The sequence below is a fragment of the Salvelinus sp. IW2-2015 genome, linkage group LG18, assembly GCF_002910315.2.
Source record: "Salvelinus sp. IW2-2015 linkage group LG18, ASM291031v2, whole genome shotgun sequence".
NCBI classification, from domain to species: domain Eukaryota; kingdom Metazoa; phylum Chordata; class Actinopteri; order Salmoniformes; family Salmonidae; genus Salvelinus; species Salvelinus sp. IW2-2015.
The window spans coordinates 247,107-265,655 of record NC_036858.1 but is presented as its reverse complement, the minus strand read 5'-3'; the positions used below and the strand labels follow the sequence as shown (position 1 = coordinate 265,655).

General features: G+C 41.5%; 1 protein-coding gene across 2 annotated transcripts in view; it reads right to left on the bottom strand.

Moving 5' to 3' along the window:
• Positions 1-18,549, bottom strand: part of LOC111978195 (calcineurin subunit B type 1) — a 43,571-nt gene that overhangs the window by 22,280 nt on the left and 2,742 nt on the right. For both annotated transcript variants that reach the window (XR_002879119.3, XM_024008111.3), the window contains exon 2: positions 5,786-5,825. Coding sequence is in view for 1 of the 2 variants with exons in the window: in XM_024008111.3 (XP_023863879.1) it covers positions 5,786-5,825 (40 nt within the window). In the remaining variant the exon portion in view is untranslated. The remainder of the gene's footprint in view (positions 1-5,785; positions 5,826-18,549) is intronic.

The following is an 18,549-nucleotide window of genomic DNA, read 5'->3' as shown; positions in this document are numbered from 1 at the left end:
AAGAAGCATGAGTAAGAGGTATTGATGGTATGGCTAGGACAGCAGCATGTAATGAAGGCTAGTGGATGGATAATGGCTAGGACAGCAGTATGTAATGAAGGCTAGTGGATGGTAATGGCTAGGAACAGCAGTCATGTTATGAAGGCTAGTGGATGGTAATGGCTTAGGACAGCAGATGTAGAGGCTAGTGGATGTGATGTGGCTAGGACAGCAGTATGTAAGTAAGAAGGCTAGTGGATGGATAATGGCTAGGAACGACCAGATGTAATGAAGGCTAGTGGATGGATAATGGCTAGGAAAGCAGCATGTAATGAAGGCTAGTGGATGGATAATGGCTAGGACAGCAGCATGTAATAAAAGGCTAGTGGATGGTAATGGCTAGGACAGCAGCTGTAATGAAGGCTAGTGGATGAATAATGGCTAGACGAAGTATGTAATGAAGGCTAGTGGATGGATAATGGCTAGGACAGCAGCATGTTGAAGGCTAGTGGATGGATATGGCTAGGACAGCAGCATGTAATGAAGGCTAGTGGATGGGTAATGGCTAGGACAGCAGCATGTAATGAAGGCTAGTGGATGGATAATGGCTAGGACAGCAGCATGGAATGAAGGCTAGTGGATGGATAATGGCTAGGACAGCAGTATGTAATGAAGGCTAGTGGATGGTAATGGCTAGGACAGCAGCATGTAATGAGGCTAGTGGATGGTAATGGCTAGGACAGCAGCATGGAAGGAAGGCTAGTGGATGGATAATGGCTAGGACAGCAGTATGTAATGAAGGCTAGTGATGGATAATGGCTAGGACAGCAGTATGTAATAAGGCTAGTGGATGGATAATGGCTAGGACAGCAGCATGTAATGAAGGCTAGTGGATGGATAATGGCTAGGACAGCAGCATGTAATAAGGCTAGTGGATGATAATGGCTAGGACAGCAGCATGTATGAAGGCTAGTGAGATATGGCTAGGAAGAAGTATGTAATGAAGGCTAGTGAGATGATATGGCTAGGACAGCAGCATGTAATGAAGGCTAGTGGATGGATAATGGCTGGACAGCACATGTAATGAAGCTAGTGGATGGTAATGGCTAGGACAGCAGCATGTAATGAAGCTAGTGGATGGATAATGGTAGGACAGCAGCATGAATGAAGGTAGTGGATGGATATGGCTAGGACAGCAGCATGTAATGAAGGCTAGTGGATGGATAATGGCTAGGACAGCAGCATGTATAAAGGCTAGGACTAGAGGTTGCCGATTAATCAGAGGCGATTAATTAGGCGATTCAAGTTTTCATAACAATCGGAAATCTGTATTTTTTTTTTACACCTTTATTTACACTACGCAGTCAGTTAAGAACACATTCTTATTTTCAATGATGGCCTAGAACGGTGGGTTAACTGCCTTGTTCAGGGGCAGAACGACAGATTTTTACCTTTGTCAGCTCGAGGATTCAAACTAGTCCAACGCTCTAACCACCTGCCTCTCATTGCACTCCACGAGGAGCCTGCCTGTTACGGGAATGCAGTAAGAAGCCAAGGTAAGTTGCTAGCTAGCATTAAACTTATCTTATAAAAAACATCAATCAATCACAATCACTAGTTAACACACATGGTTGATGATATTACTAGTTTATCTAGCGTATCCTGCGTTGCGCATTCGCGAAAAAGGACTGTCGTTGCTCCAACGTGTACCTAACCATAAACATCAATGCCTTTTATATATTTTTTAAACCTGCATATTTAGTTAATATTGCCTGCTAACATGAATTTCTTTGTGTCACTTCTCTTGCAACAGAGTCAGCGTATATGCAGCAGTTTGGGCCGCCTGGCTCGTTGCGAACTGTGGTGAAGACTATTTCTTCCTAAACAAGACAGCCAACTTCGCCAAACGGGGGATGATTTCACAAAAGCGCATTTGTGAAAAAAGCCAATCGCTGCACGACTGTACCTAACCATAAACATCAATGCCTTTCTTAAAATCAATACACAAGTATATATTTTTAAACCTGCATATTTAGATAAAAGTATTCCAGGTTAGCAGCTATTTAGCGGCTGAAATTGTGTCACTTCTCTTGCGTTCATTGCACGCAGAGTCAGGGTATATGCAGCAGTTTGGGCCGCCTGGCTCGTTGCGAACTAATTTGCAAGAATTTTACGTAATTATGACATAACATTGAAGGGTGTGCAATGTTACAGGAATATTTAGACTTATGGATGCCACCCGTTAGATAAAATACAGAACGGTTCCGTATTTCACTGAAATAATAATGTTTTGTTTTCGAGATGATAGTTTCCCGGATTCGACCATATTAATGACCCACCCCCACCCCCACCCCACTGAGTAGCATAGCTAGCATAGCGTCACAAGTAACTTGTAGCATCTAAATATCATTAAATCACAAGTCTAAGACACCAGATGAAAGATACAGGTCTTGTGAATAAAGCCACCATTTCAGATTTTTAAAATGTTTTACAGGGAAGACACAATATGTAAATCTATTAGCTAACCACGTTAGCAAAGGACACGATTTTTTACTCCCAACAGCTTTTTCCTGCGTCAGTAGCTATCACTAATTCGACTAAATAAAATATATATAGCCACTAACCAAGAAACAACTTCATAAGATGACAGTCTGATAACATATTTATGGTATAGCATAGTTTTTTCTTTGAAAATGTGCATTTTTCAGGTATAAATCACGTTCTACATTGCAGCTGCAATCTGAAATAGTGCTGACCCAGCCAGAACAATTACAGGACCCAACGTCATATAACGAATTACTCATCTTAAAACATTTCAGAAAAATACACAGCGTACAGATATTGAAAGCCCAACATCTGGTGAATCCAAACAATATTTCAGATTAATGAAATGTTTTATAACGAAAACAAAATGTAGCGCTAAATTAGCATAGCTATACCAGGCAGATTCGGCTAGGCGCCCACGGCCAGTTCACATGCCACAAGATATGATATAAACATCGTAAATGGGTCTTACTATGGCTGATCTTTCATCAGAATGTTGATCAAAGTGTCCTTTGTCAAGATGAGTCGTTGGTTCCGTTCAGAATTGTTCCTTGCCCACTCATTTAGCACAGGTACCGGTCGAGTGGCACGGATCTCAAACGTAAATAAATTCAGACAACGGAACACCACAAAACTCCCGAAAAAATTCAAATAATCTGATTAAACTATTTGAAAAAACATACATTACGTGATCTGGTCACATGTATCAAACAAAATTCGACACGGAGATAGTTTTCATCCATAACGCCAGCAAAACAGTACACAATCGCGCTCCAACTCGTGCGAATCAGAAAACCGGAAGTTGTCGGTCACGCCAAAGAAATAGCTCTCATTTCACGTCAGTCCCAGATAAACAGATATTTTTTCCTCTGACGTCTCTTGACACCAGAGGAAGGCCAATGAGGTGTGTTTCGGGTCATAGGGGGCACGACCATATATAGCAGAGCGTTGAAGCTGGCATACACATCTTGCTTTTTTCTTCTTGGTCATGGAAAGTGCTGTCAAATGATTCTGTTCACTCAGAGACAAAATTGAAACGGTTTTAGAAACTAGAGATTGTTTTCTTTCCAATGGTATTATTTATATGCATATAGTAAGAGCAATAATTGAATAAGAGGCAGTTTAATCTGTAAGCAAATTATGCTAATGGGAAAATAGCACCCCTTGTATCTCAAGAAGTTAATGACCTAAGGCTCGTATTTTCTGTGTGTTATTTGTTAGAATTAAGTCTATGATTTAACAATTTGATAGAGCAGTCTGACTGAGCGATGGTAGGCACCAGCAGGCTCGTAAGCATTCATTCAAACAGCAATTTCATGTGTTTTGCCAGCAGCTCTTCGCAATGCTTCGCGCTGTTTATGACTTCAAGCCTATCAACTCCCGAGATTAGTCTGGTGTAACCGATGTGAAATGGCTAGCTAGTTAGCGGGGTGCGCGCTAATAGCGTTTCAAACGTCACTCGCTCTGAGACTTGGAGTAGTTATTCCCTTGCTCTGCATGGGTAACGCTGCTTCGAGGGTGGCTGTTGTCGATGTGTTCCTGGTTCGAGCCCAGGTAGAAGCGAGGAGAGGGACGGAAGCTATACTGTTACACTGGCAATACTAAAGTGCCTATAAGAACATCCAATAGTCAAAGGTATATGAAATACAAATCGTATAGAGAGAAATAGTCCTATAATTCCTATAATAACTACAACCTAAAACTTCTTACTGGGAATATTGAAGACTCATGTTAAAAGGAACCACCAGCTTTCATATGTTCTCATGTTCTGAGCAAGGAACTTAAACGTTAGCTTTCTTACATGGCACAAATTGCACTTTTACTTTCTTCTCCAACACTTTGTTTTTGCATTATATAAACCAAATTGAACATGTTTCATTATTTATTTGAGGCTAAATTGATTTTATTGATGTATTATATTAAGTTAAAATAAGTGTTCATTCAGTATTGTTGTAATTGTCATTATTACAAATAAATAAAATAAAAAAGCGGCCGATTAATCAGTATCGGCTATTTTTGGTCCTCCAATAATAGGCGGCCCAAACTGTTCCATATACCGACTCCTCCAATAATCGGTATCAGTATCGGCGTTGAAAAATCATAATCGGTCGACCTCTAGCTAGGACAGCAGCATGTCATGCGCCCTACAGGGATTCTGTTGTGCAGCAAACTCTACATTAAATCTATACGTAAGGTTTACAGCATTCAGACTGATAGTAAATACTCCAAACTCATTGGAGTGCAGGCTACATCATTCAGTAGAACAGTTCTAATGCAATAGCTTTAGGCTCATACCTCAAAAAAGCTATGGGAGTGGGTGTCCTGTCCTCCTTATAAACCATTGTAATGGAATCTCTCCCTTTCCCCCCCCCCTCTCCTCGACAACTGTTGCTCTGGCTCTGGGAAACCCCTAGCAACAAGGAACTCCAACAAGCAGCGCTTGGTTATTATGGGAGGCTGCAGACAGGCACTGGCTGTTGCTAGTGCTATGTGTGTGTGTGTTTGTGTGTGTGTCTGTGCGTTTCATCGGGGGTGGAGCATGGGCTGTGGGGAGAGGGAGGGGGCGGGTCCTTGCGAAGCTGGAAATATCCCGGACAGGTGAAGTCCTCCCCGGTCTCGGCTCGCCACGGGTCAGGATCACACACCTGCTTATCCTCGGTCTACCGCGGCAACTACTGTTGGGGTCCAGAGTCACCCCCAAGTGTGTCCCAGAGTCTCCCCTAAGTGTCTCCCAGAGTCTCCCCTAAGCGTGTCCCAGAGTCTCCCCTAAGCGTGTCCCAGAGTCCTCCCCTAAGCGTGTCCAGAGTCTCCCCTAAGCGTGTCCCAGAGTCTCCCCTAAGCGTGTCCCAGAGTCTCCCCTAAGCGTGTCCAGAGTCTCCCTAAGCGTGTCCCAGAGTCCTCCCCTAAGTGTGTCCCAGAGTCACCCCTAAGTGTGTCCCCGAGTCACCCCTAAGTGTGTCCCCGAGTCACCCCTAAGTGTGTCCCCGAGTCACCCCTAAGTGTGTCCCCGAGTCACCCCTAAGTGTGTCCCTGGCTCCAGCAGAAAGCCTGGGAGAACTCCTCTGTGTGGTGTTAGTCTAATCTATATATGCTGTCTTTTTGTTGGGTTGCATTTGAGCGTATGAAGCTCTGTTATAATGTTGAATAGTCTGAGGAAATAGGTACCGCAAGCAGAGAGCGGAGGTGAGTGAGAATAGTTCCATTTTCTGATGTTGATGCCTGACAAGGAATGGCAGTTAGTTAGTAAATCAAAGATACTTACAATGCGAGCACATTTCCAGGGGGTAACTTGCCTCATTTCCCTGAAGAGGAGAAACAGGAGGCAATAGGTGAGAAATACAGTAGACAATAGGTGAGACATACAGGAGGCAGAGGTGAGACATGTTTTGCATTATGAAAACAGAAATACTGGTCAAACATGGGAAACCATTGGGATACATTCATTATGATGTATTCTTTTCAGGTCTTTCAGACTGTACTGCARAGGATATACTGCTAGCTTTTCCCAGTGCTACCATCTCAAAATGGAGGTTAATACACATCCTTGTAATTGCAGGTCAACCCTCCCAGGGACTAGAGCTACAACATGTGTTCGTGTTCATAAGGGCACACGGTTGAAAAAGGTTTTACAACAAAAGAAAAAAGAAAAATTAGCATTTCTTATCATTTGTTATATTAGCATTTCCACAAAGCTCACTTCACACACACATCAATATGCAACAGCTACAACTCAGTGACAACCCAAATGACTCCCGACGTGGCCAACATTTTACATATCATACAACGGCCTGTCTCGTTAATACGGGGATGACTCGGGCAGATGGATAATCTCTCCTGGTTGTGTTAGGAGGTCAAAAGAGGGCTGAAGACAACAGGCAAGCTAGCTAGTAATAAATTATATGCCATTTAGCAGCCGCTTKWATCCAAAGCGACTTACAGTCATTCGTGCATACATTTTACATATGGGTGGTCCCAGGAATCAAATCCGAAATCCTGGCATTGCAAGCGCCATGCTCTACAAACTGAGCCATCAAATCAAAGTTTATTCGTCACGTACACAGTATTGCCGATGTTATCGCAGGTGCAGCAAAATGCTTGTTTCTAGCTCCAACAATGCAGTAATATCTAGCAAAAAGTGCAATAATCCCCCCCCCAATTTTTAAAAAAAAATAATTTAAGGCTTATCAAAATGAGAAACGTCCAGAATTTAAATATATATGTACAGTAACTTCAGAAAGTATTCATACCCCTTGAMTTATTCCACATTTTGTTGTGTTACAGCCTGAATWAAAAAATKATTAAATATATGTTTGAAAATTGATTGAAAATGAAATACAGAAATATCTAATTTACATAAGTATTCACACCCCCGAAGCAATACTTTGTAGAAGCCCCTTTGGCGGGGAGATTACAGCTTTGAGTCAGCTTAGGTATGTCTGTATCAGCTTTGAGTCAGCTTAGGTATGTCTGTATCAGNTTAGGTATGTCTGTATCAGCTTTGAGTCAGCTTAGGTATGTCTGTATCAGCTTTGAGTCAGCTTAGGTATGTCTGTATCAGATTAGAGTCAGTTTAGGTATGTCTGTATCAGCTTGGAATTCTTAGGTATGTCTGTATCAGCTTTGAATTCTTAGGTATGTCTGTATCAGCTTTGCACATCTGGATTTGGGGATTTTCTCCCATTCTTCCTTGCATATTTGATCAAGCTCTGTTAAGTTAGATGGGGAGCAGTGGTGGACAGCAATCTTCAAGTCTTTCCACAGATTTTCAATGGGTACGATTTTGGGCTTTGGCTGGTTGTTTGCACTCTGAAGCAGATTCCCTTTAAGGATTTGCCTGTATTTGGCTCCATTTATTACTTACCAGTCTCCCAGTCCCTGCGGCTGAAAAGCATCCCCATAGCACGATGCTGCCATCACCATGCTTCACAGTAGGGATGGTGTTAGACAGGTGATGGGCTGTGCCTGCTTTTCTCCACACATTGCGCTTTGCATTCTGGCCAAAGAGTTTTAAAAAATGATCATGCCACAGAAACTTTTGCCTTACGTCTTACACGTACGTGCCTTTTGCAAAGTCCAGGCGTGCTGTTTGTGACTTTTTCCTCAGGAGTGGCTTCCGTCTAGCCACTCTCCCAAAAAAGCCCAGATTGGTGAAGTGTTGTAGAGACTTGTCTTTCTRGCAGGTTCTCCCATCTCAGCCAAGGAACTCTGTAGTTCTGTCAGTGGTCATTGGGTTCTTGGTCACCTCCAAGAACCCAATGACTGTTGCTCAGATGGCCAGCTCTAGACAGAGTCTAGGTAGTTCCATATGTTTTCAATTCCCCAGTGATGGAGAYCACCGTGCTCTTGGAAACTTTCAACACTCTAGAAATTGTTCGATACCTTTCCCCAGATATATGCCTCATCACACTTATACTTCGGAGATGTATGGACAGTTCCTTAGACTTCATGGTATAGTTTATGCTCTGACATGTCAACTGTATAGGCCTCTTTATRTTTATTTTTCTTTACATAACAATTTTTTCCTTTTTGATCCGAATGATAATTTCTCTGTATCTATTTCATACCTTTTTTGAGTGGCAGCTCACATGGTACATGTTATATAAACTGAATAAATGAATTTAAATTGTACCTGTAAACCCCCCAACAAAAAACATATATATATATTTTTTTTTTTACTTGGTCCCAGAAAATATATACACTGAGTTTACAAAACATTAGATAACACCTGCTCTTTCCATGACATAGACTGACCAGGTGAATCCAGGTGAAAGCTGTGATCCCTTATTGTTGTCACTAGATGTCACTAAATCCATGTCAATCAGTGTAGATGAAGGGGAGGAGACAAGGCTTGAAACCCTTTCTTTAACCTGAGACAATTGAGACATGGATTGTCTTATTCAGAGGGTGAACGGGCAAGACAAAAGACAAATGTATACACTGTTAATTGAAATGCATTCCAGGTGACTACCTCATTTTATTTATTTATTTTAACCTTTATTTAACTAGGTAAGTCAGTTAAGAACAAATTCTTGTTTACAATGACGGCCTTCACCGGCCAAACCCGGACGACGCTGAGCCAATTGTGYGCCGCCCTACGGGACTCCCAATCACGGCCGGTTGTGATACAGCCTGGATTCGAACCAGGGTCTGTAGTGACGCCTCTAGCACTGAGATGCAGTGCCTTAGACCACTGCGCACTTCAGGAGCCCAGGAAGCATGTTGAGAGAATCAGAGTGTGCAAAAAGCTGTCATCAGGCAAAAGAGTGGCCTACTTAGAAGAATCTCAAATATATATTTTGATTTATTTAAACCACATTTTTGGGTTACTACATGATTCCAGTGAGTTATTTCATATGTCGATGTCTTCACTATTTATCTCAAAATTATGAAGAAAATAGTACAAATAAAAATTGAAAAAAAACCTGGAATGAGTAGGTGTGTGCCAAGCTTTTGGACTGTGTACTGTATATACACAGAGTATACCAAACATTAGGGAACACCTTTCAATATTGAGTTGCCCCCCCCCCCCCCTTTTGTTCCTCAATACGTCAGGGCATGCACTCTATAAGATGTCTGAAAGCGTTCCACAGGAAGGCTGGCCCATGTTGACTCCAATATTTCCCAGAGTTGTCAATTTGACTAGATGTTCTTTTGGATGTGGACCATTCTTGATACACACGGGAAACTGTTGAGCGTGAAAAACCAAGCAACGTTGCAGTTCGACACAAACCGGTGCGCCGCACCTAAGGCCCTATTCCAAGTACCCCTGTTCAAAGGCACATAAATCTTTTGTGCTTGGCCCATTCACCCTCTGGAATGGCACACATACACAATCAATGTCAATTGTTTCAAGGCTTAAAAAATCCTTCTTTAACCTGCATCCTCCCGTTCTCTCATCTACCTGATTGTAAGTAACACACAAATTTTCAGGGACCACTTTTGTCTCGTGAGCGTTACTTTCAGAACCACACTGGCTAGAAAGTATACAAACGTACCGAGGAATTCTCTTAAAACGCGAGTGATATTTAGTATTTTGGTTATGGTCTTTGAAATACAAGATAACTGTGTTTTTGACTGTGTGTTTCATAATACAATGCCAATAGTCTTTAAAATAACCTATAATCAGCTATTTGGTGGAACCCAGGTCTGGGACTACTTGTTCTAACAAGTCATCCTCTATAATAGTGATTTTGACATCCAGGAGTTCTCGGTGGTTCGATGTCTACAATGTCACCCTAGAATAGTTAAATATTAATCCCACAGAGTACTGGTACTATGTGTCTAAAAGTCACCCTAAATCAGTATTTGAACCAGGCTGTTACTCGTGTCTACAAGTCACCCTAAATAGTATTTGATCCCAGGTCTTGGATACGTGTCTCACAAGACTCCACGCCTAAATAGTAGATTTGAAAATCAGGGTCTAGGATCACTGTGTTCTAACAAGTCCAACCCTACCAATCTAGTATACTCTGAAATATTCCCACGAGGTTGGTACTGTGTCTACAATCACCCTAAATAGTATATTGAACCCAGGTTCTGACTCTGTGAATCCTACAAAGTCACACTAAAATGAGCTTAATTATGAACCCAGGTCTCTTACTGTTCATACAAGTCACCGCTAAATAGTATTTGAACCCAGGTCTGTACATGTTGTCTACAAGTCACCCTAAAATAGTATTTGAAACCCAGGTCTAAAGGTAAAACTGTCTATATCAACCCTAAAAAGTCATATTTGGAGACGCACACGGAATACTCTCTACCTGTACTGTTCTATCGAAGTCACCGCAAATAAGTATTTGAACCCGGTCTTCGGTAGCATGTGTCTACAAGTCACCCTAAAACTAGTATTTGAACCCAGGTCTGGTTTACTGTGTCTACAAGTCACCCGAAGAGTGATGTTATTTTGAACCCAGTCGTGGTACGTGTGTCTACAAGGCACTCCTAAATAGTATTTGAACCAGTCTACTGTGTCTGTGTCTACAAGTCACCCTATGAATAGTATATTTAACCCCAGGTCTGGTACTGTGTCTGTAAGTCACCCTAAATAGTATTTGTATACCCAGGTCTTGGTACTGTGTCTTGTGTCTACTAAGCACACCTAAATAGTATTAGTACCCAGGTCATGGTACTGTGTCCGTAAGTCCACCTCTAAATAGTATTTGAACCCAGTCTATGGTACTGTGTCTGTGTCTACAAGTCACCCTCAAATAGTATTTGAACCCAGTCTGGTACTGTCGTCTGTAAGTCCAACACCCTAAAAATATATTTTGAACCAGGTACTGGTCACTTACTGCCATTTAGCTTGCCTTGCAAACAAAGACAGTGACGTAGGGCCTTAAGCATTGATTATGACATAGATAGCGTACATAGGGCCAAAGCGTACAGTTCTAAAATGTTATCATGAGCTTCCGACAGAGACCAAAGCCGTGACTGTGCAACTGAAGCCACAGCCGAAAGAGAGATGCGTGTTGATGTCCTAGAGAGTATTCGTCGAGGACAACCTCCAACACATGTCCCGAGATTATTTGATTTCCAACGCTGGATACGATTTCTTTTAATACACCCTCCGCTCGTATTTGTTAATTTATTTAAAATAAATACAACGAATACCTGAAAATAACACTTATTTACTTAATATAATACATCAATAAAATCAATTGATCCTCAAAAAATAGAATAAACATGTTCAATTTTGCGTTTAAATAATGACAAAAACAAGAGTGTTGGAGAAAAAGTAAAAGTTGCAATTTGTGCCATAAGAAACAAACGTTTATTCCTGCTCGAACATGAGAGAACATATGAAAGCTTGGTTCCTTTTAACATGAGTCTTCAATATTCCCATAAGAAGCGTTTTTAGGTTGCTAGTGTATTATCAGGAATTCATATTGCACTACTTTCTGTCATAACATATACGATTCGCTATTTTCATATACCTGGTTGACCTCTATTGGATGTTTCCTTTATAGCACTTTAGTATTGACAGTGTAACAGTATAGCTTCCGTCCCTCTCCCCGCTTCTACCTGGGCTCGAACCAAGGAACACAACGACCAAAACCAGCCACCCTCGAAGCAGCGTTACCCATGCAGAGCAAGGGGAATAACTACTACTGCAGAGCCTCTGGTGTGAAATCTGTCACAAACGCAGCAGAACTGCTCATTGGTGTACATTCCACCCATTTAAAACACAACAGGMTTTTATCTGGTTTGTTACAATGTGGGGCAGAATTCCTCAGATAGTCTGAATGACTATCTACTTTCTATTATAAATAACGGCAGAACAAGCAAAAGGAAWGGCAAATAAGACTGGCTGCACAGCCTATGTAACACTTCTACATCTGGAGAGAAAGGTGACAGAGCTAGAGAGGTGTTTGTCAGACCATGTGACGTTCTGAAAATCAGTCTGTATTGTCCGAACAGCCTACAACCTATTATGACCCTCTATGGAAAGACGAGACACTCACGATGGTGTTCTCCGTTTTGCTCTATGACCTCAAGTGTCAGGAAACTCATCTGAATTCGGTACAGCCGATCTGTGTCTGTAGCATCCAAACCGTCCGGGCAAAACTCTAATATGACCCCCTAATATGACCCCCTAATATGACCCCCTAATATGACCCCCTCTGTGCAAAGGTGAGACTCTCATGAACATGTACTGTACATGTTTTGCTCTAGGATGCTCACAGGCCTCACAAAACTTGTCTGAAGCTCCGCCGGTACCAGTTAAAAAAATGAATGGAAGTACAGTATATATGTACAGTATATATGGGGACAGTTTAATGCCAAAAATATGGGGTTAAATACATGTAAAAAAAAATAAAAAATCCTGATCTTTCTATATCTCTCAGATATAGGAGAGACACTTCAGAACTGTAACGGCTTTCTTCGGTGGAAGGAGAGGAGGACCAAAATGCAGCGTGGTACGTATCCATAATATCGTTTAAATCGAGAATGAATACAAAATACAAAAATAAGAACAAGAGAATTAAGGAAAACCGACACAGTCCCGTATGGTGCAAACACTGAAACGGAAAATAACTACCCACAACCCATAGTGGGAAAACAGGCYACCTAAGTATGATTCTCAATCAGAGACAACGATCGACACCTGCCTCTGATTGAGAACCATACTAGGCCAAACACATAGAAATATAACGTACAGACCAAAACATAGAAAAACAACATAGATCGCCCACCCCAACTCACGCCCTGACCAAACTAAAATAAAGACATAAAAAAGGAACTACGGTCAGAACGTGACAAGAACAAATTTCCTTTTGATCTTTTTTGGGGTACTATCTATCTATTGTTCCATGCGTTTGAATAGGCTAATAGCAGGAAGACATGTTTTTTTAATCAAATAATTGTTTAGCTTTTTTTTACTTTTTTATTATTTTTTTTACTTCCAGGGATCTTAAAATAAAAAAAGTGCTAAATGATCCTTGGTACGACCTTCTTAAAACAATTCCATATCGCTTAGTACCTTCTTAAAACAATTCCACATAGCTTAGTAGAACCCCCCTCCCCTGGCTTAGACACGGCTTGGACTCTGATTGGTTAAATGAACATGTTGGGTAAAAAGGCAAACATGTCTCCATCATTCATTGAATCAGATGCCTCATCACAAAACCCACTGATATTGCCAACTACTTTAATGATTTATTAATTGTCAAGATTAGCTAATTTAGGCATAAGTTACAACAACAAATTCTGAACCTACACCTCCATGCATAACTGACCAAATTATAAAAGACAAATATTGTAATTTCTATTCCGTAAAGTGAATGTGGACGAGGTGAAAAAAATGTGTGCTGTCTATCAACAATGACAAGCCACCTCGGTCTGAMAACTTCGGTGGAAAATTACTGAGGAYGATAGCGGACGATATTGCCACTTGTTACGTATACGCCGGGAGTCAGGAAGCAGGTGCAGAARGGGAGTTTAAGAATGAATAAATGCARATAAACAAAACATAAGACGCGTACAGAATATGAATCAAAACAAAACTACCTAGTGACTACTGAGGGCTAAATAAAGGGGGAGTAATCAAGGAAATAATGATGTCCAGGTGTGCGTAATGATGGTGAACAGGTGTGCGTAATGATGGTGAACAGGTGTGCATAATGATGTTTGACAGGGCCGGTGGTTAGTAGACCGGCGACCTCGAGCGCCGGAGCGGGAGTAGGCATGACACCACTCCTATTAKCCATCTCTTCAATCTAAGCCTACGGGGAAAGTGTGTGCCCTCAGGCCTGGAGGGAAGCAAAAGTAATTCCACTACCTAAGAACAGCAAAGCCCCCTTTACTGGCTCAAACAGCYGACCAATCAGCCTGTTACCAACACTTTTGGACAAAATTGTGTTTGACCAGATACAATGCTTTTTCACGGTAAACAAATAAAAAAACWGACTTTCAGCATGCTATTAGTGAAGGGTATTCAACATGTACTGCGCTTACACAAATGACTGATTGGCTGAGAGAAGATTGTGGGASCTGTTTTGTTAGACTTCAGTGCAGCTTTTGACATTAACGATCAAAATCGTTTGTGTAATGGCTTTACATCCCATGTTATATCGTGGATTGAGAGTTACCTGTCTAACAGAACAGAGGGTGTTCTTTAATGGAAGCCTCTCCAACATAATCCAGGTAGAGTCAGGCATTCCCCAGGGCAGCTATCTAGGCCCCTTTGTTTTTAAAGATCTTTACTAAATGTCATGTCACTGGCACTGAGTAAAGCCTGTGTGTCTATGTATGCTGATGACTCAACACTATACACATCAGCTACTACAGCAAATGAAATCACTGCCACCCTTAACAAAGGGCTGCAGTCAGTTTCAGAATGGGTGTCAAGAAATAAGCTAGTCCTAAATATTTCAAAAACTAAAAGCATTGTATTTGGGACAAATCATTAACTAAACCCTAAACCTCAACTAAGTCTTGTAATGAATAATGTGGCAATTGAGCAAGTTGAGGAGACTAAACTGCTTGGTGTAACCCTGGATTGTAAACTGTCATGGTCAAAACATACTGATGCAACGGTAGCTGAGATAGGGAGAGGTCTGTCCATAATAAAGTGCTGCTCTGCTTTCTTGACACCGCTATCAACAAAACAAGCCCTACAGGCCCTAGTTTTGTCATACCTGGACTACTGTCCAGTCATATGGTCAAGTGCCACAAAGAGGGACATGGGCCAATTGTAATTTGCCTACAACAGAGCAGCACAGTTTACCCTTAAAATGTACACGGAGAGCTAACATTAATAATATGCATGTCAATCTCTCCTAGCTCAAAGTAGAGGAGAGATTGACTTCCTCACTACTATTGACATGTTGAAAGCTGTCCGTTTAAACTACTAGCACACAGCTCAGACACTCATGAATAACCCACAAGACATGTCACCAGAGGTCTCTTCACAATCCCCAAGGCCAGAACAGACTACGGGAAACACATAGTACTACATAGAGCCTTGAGAACATGGAACTCCATTCCACATCATGTAACTCAGTCAAGCAGTAAAATCAGTTATTAAGAAAAAGATCAAACTAGACCTTATGTAACAGCGTGGAATGTGGAGACACACACACACATGCTAACACACACACATTTTACACACAGGTACCTATGGATTTTGTATTGTAGATGTGTTGTAGTAGTGTGTAATAATGTGTTGTGAAGTGTAATGTTTTAACTGTATGTAAATTGCCTTAACGCGCACACACACACACACACACACACACACACACACACACACATGGTGTCCCCTCTGAGAAGCAGTGTTACCTCCAGTCCAAACCTGCTAAGGTATTTTAAGCAGCGAAGAGCAAGAGGCTACGTGGGATTAAACTATTAGAATTTGACTTTCCCTTTTCTCAGAACAACACAACGCTAACTTGGCTACTTCCCTGGTGTTACATACATACATTAATACATACATACATAACACTTTGTCATACGGACAGCATCAATCCCATTCGAAAGACGTGGCGACGCACGCAACTAGGCCTGTTTTCAAAATAAAGGTTTACATCCATTAATAAATGAGTTATTTTTAGGATGTATAGAATTATGTGGAATGCTAGTTTAACCATAGGAGGTAAGGTCAGTCTCATTCCAAGACATGTGGCAAAGAATGATGTAACTATTTTCTAAATAAAGGTCTGTTTATAAAAGTGCTCAGGGCGTATGTAGCCCACACTGGTCAAATAAATACAGGTTGAGTGAGGTAAGGATTTAGGCCTACAGGAAAGGAGATTGGGAGTGTTTAGGATTATAGAGTTACTAAGTTTAGGCCTCAGGTCAACTCTCTGGCATTTGGTTGTTTCAGAAGTAACACATCTTCTGTGTCAGAAATACACATCTTCTGTGTCAGAAATAACACATCTTCTGTGTCAGAAATAACACGGCTGGTTGTGTCAGAAGTAACACGGCTGGTTGTGTCAGAAGTAACACATCTTCTGTGTCAGAAGTAACACATCTTCTGTGTCAGAAGTAACACATCTTCTGTGTCAGAATAACACGGCTGGTTGTGTAAGAAGTAACACATCTTCTGTGTCAGAAGTAACATCTTCTGTGTCAGAAATAACATCTTCTGTGTCAGAAATAACATCTTCTGTGTCAGAAATAACGCAGCTGGTTGTGTCAGAAGTAACGCATCGTTGTGTAGAATAACACATCTGGTTGTGTTAGAAGTATATTTTTTATTTTACTATGCAAGTCAGTTAAAAACTAATTCTTATTTTCAATGACGGCCTAGGAACAGTGGGTTAACTGCCTTGTTCATGGGGCAAACGACAGATTTTTACCTTGTCAGCTCAGGGATTGATCTTGCAACCTTTCGGTTACTAGTTCAACGCTCTAACCACTAGGCTACGCGGCTGGTTGTGTCAGAAATAACATGGCTGGTTGTTTTGTTTTTCCTCTCATCAATAAACAAGTTGTGTTAATTAAGCTCACATCTTAATATGCCGCTTAAAATGTAAATGAAGCCTCTCAGAGGGCAGAGTTATGGAGAGGGGGACAGAGAAAGAGAGAGAGAAAGAGGCAGCTGGAGAGAGAGCGAGAGARGGATTGATAGAGCGAGAGATGGGAGAGAGCGAGCGATGGAGAACGATCGAGACAGAGAAAGAGAGAGCCACCGATTGTGTTTTCTCATCAATAATGTATGTGTCATTCAGAATCAATTAGCACACAGCACAAAACACACGTATTGCATGATTAACAACCTGGCAGCACTGTTGGTTCAGCTGATGGGATCTCTACAGCAAACAAAGCCTAGCTAATCAGAAGAGATAGCTATCTGGATGAAGGGAACCCATAGGGAGAGGATGTGTGTCTGGTCTAACTCTCCTTGTTATTTCTATGCCAGTCCRAACAAGCAGGAGTCGTGTCATCCAAATCACAATCAGGCCTTCACAACGAACGCCAAAATAAAATCTCCCGTTTTGACCGTATCTCATATAGTATATTACACATGGCAATTATAWGATAATATTGTAAATAGATGCAGGGCCAACTTCCATATATAATTAGCGCCATTAACACTCACCACCTGGCCTGACATCCGACATTACATACGTCAAAGGTCTGTGCAGTACACACAGGAAATGTATTTAAACAGATGACATGTTAGACTAACTAATGCAGAGAGCATGTATATTGATTARACTGATTTTCAAGCACTTCTTTGTGGGGGGTTGGAAGTTGAAACTAAGTCTGCGTTTACACAGGCAGCCCAATTCTGATAKTTTGCCCAAATATTGGCAAAAWAARYCTGATCTGATTGGTAAAAAGACCAKTTAGTTGAAGATGATCAGAGTYGGCTGCCTGTCGGTCRTGGGTTAGTGTGTTCGATTCCCGCCGGGGTCGCCACACTAAACTGTATGCATGGACTACCGTATGTCACGCTGGATCAAAGAGTTACGGTGAGACTCTTTGGGTTAAAGCGTCTGCTAAATAGCACCATTCTTACTTTACTATAATGACTCATTTGATTACAACTAACCTGCTTGATTTGTTTTACTGAATAGTTTTTGCCATCGTTTAGGTATTATTTTGGCCCTCTTGTCTCAATGAATTGTCTGTAGCAGCACCAGTCAGAACATGATTCCTGGCTGCTACCACATGAATGGAAGAGAGCTAGACAAACACTGTGTGGACGGATTACGTGCTAATCTGAAAAGAATCATCTAAATATCAGCAGGCTAAATACTCTCACTAGCTAATCCTCTCATGTGTGTGTGTGTGTGTGTGTTTAGGGCAGGGTGTCAAACTTTACTCCTGAAGAAAGGTTGCAAACCAGCTGACTTTCATCCTTCCATCTGATGCTTCTGTCAGAGTTGGTGGATGGTGTGGACGGAACTGGTAGGGTTTGGGTGGGTGGTCCAGAGGGATTGGGTATAAAAAATAATAAATATAAAATAAACTGCCTGAGTGTAAAGTCCAAGTCTGAGGCACAGAGGTGAGAAGGCCTACACGAAGGCACAGAGGTGAGAAGGCCTACACGAGGCACCGTGACTGTAAAAGCTAGCTCTGGATGGTATATACTGGCTTACGTTTGGCCCGACTGTGAAAATGCTGAGATGCAGGATTGATCAATTGATTGCCAGTTGGACTGTTTGATACCTTTTAGGTAGAAGGTCTTCAAAGCTCATTGGAGAAAAAATAAATAAATCCAAGAACGGATGGCGTATACACCTTTCATTGGGCTACCTGGACACAAGAGATCTGCGTTTACACCCGGAAGCCCAATTCTGATCTTTTGCTCAATTAGTGGCTTAAGATCTGATCTGATTGGTCAAAATATCAATTAAGTGACTGAAGATCTGATGGACCAATTAAGTGGCAAAATATCAGAATTAGGCTGCCTGTGTAAATGCAACCTTAGCTCCTTCTAGAAGCAGAACCCATTCTAGAACCCATTCAATGCACAGTTATCATACTATAGCCAAGATTTGTCCAGAGGTGCATGTTTCATTAGTTGACCTGGTTTCATGAGATCATATAGGCCTGTTCACAATTGTATTAGCTCCT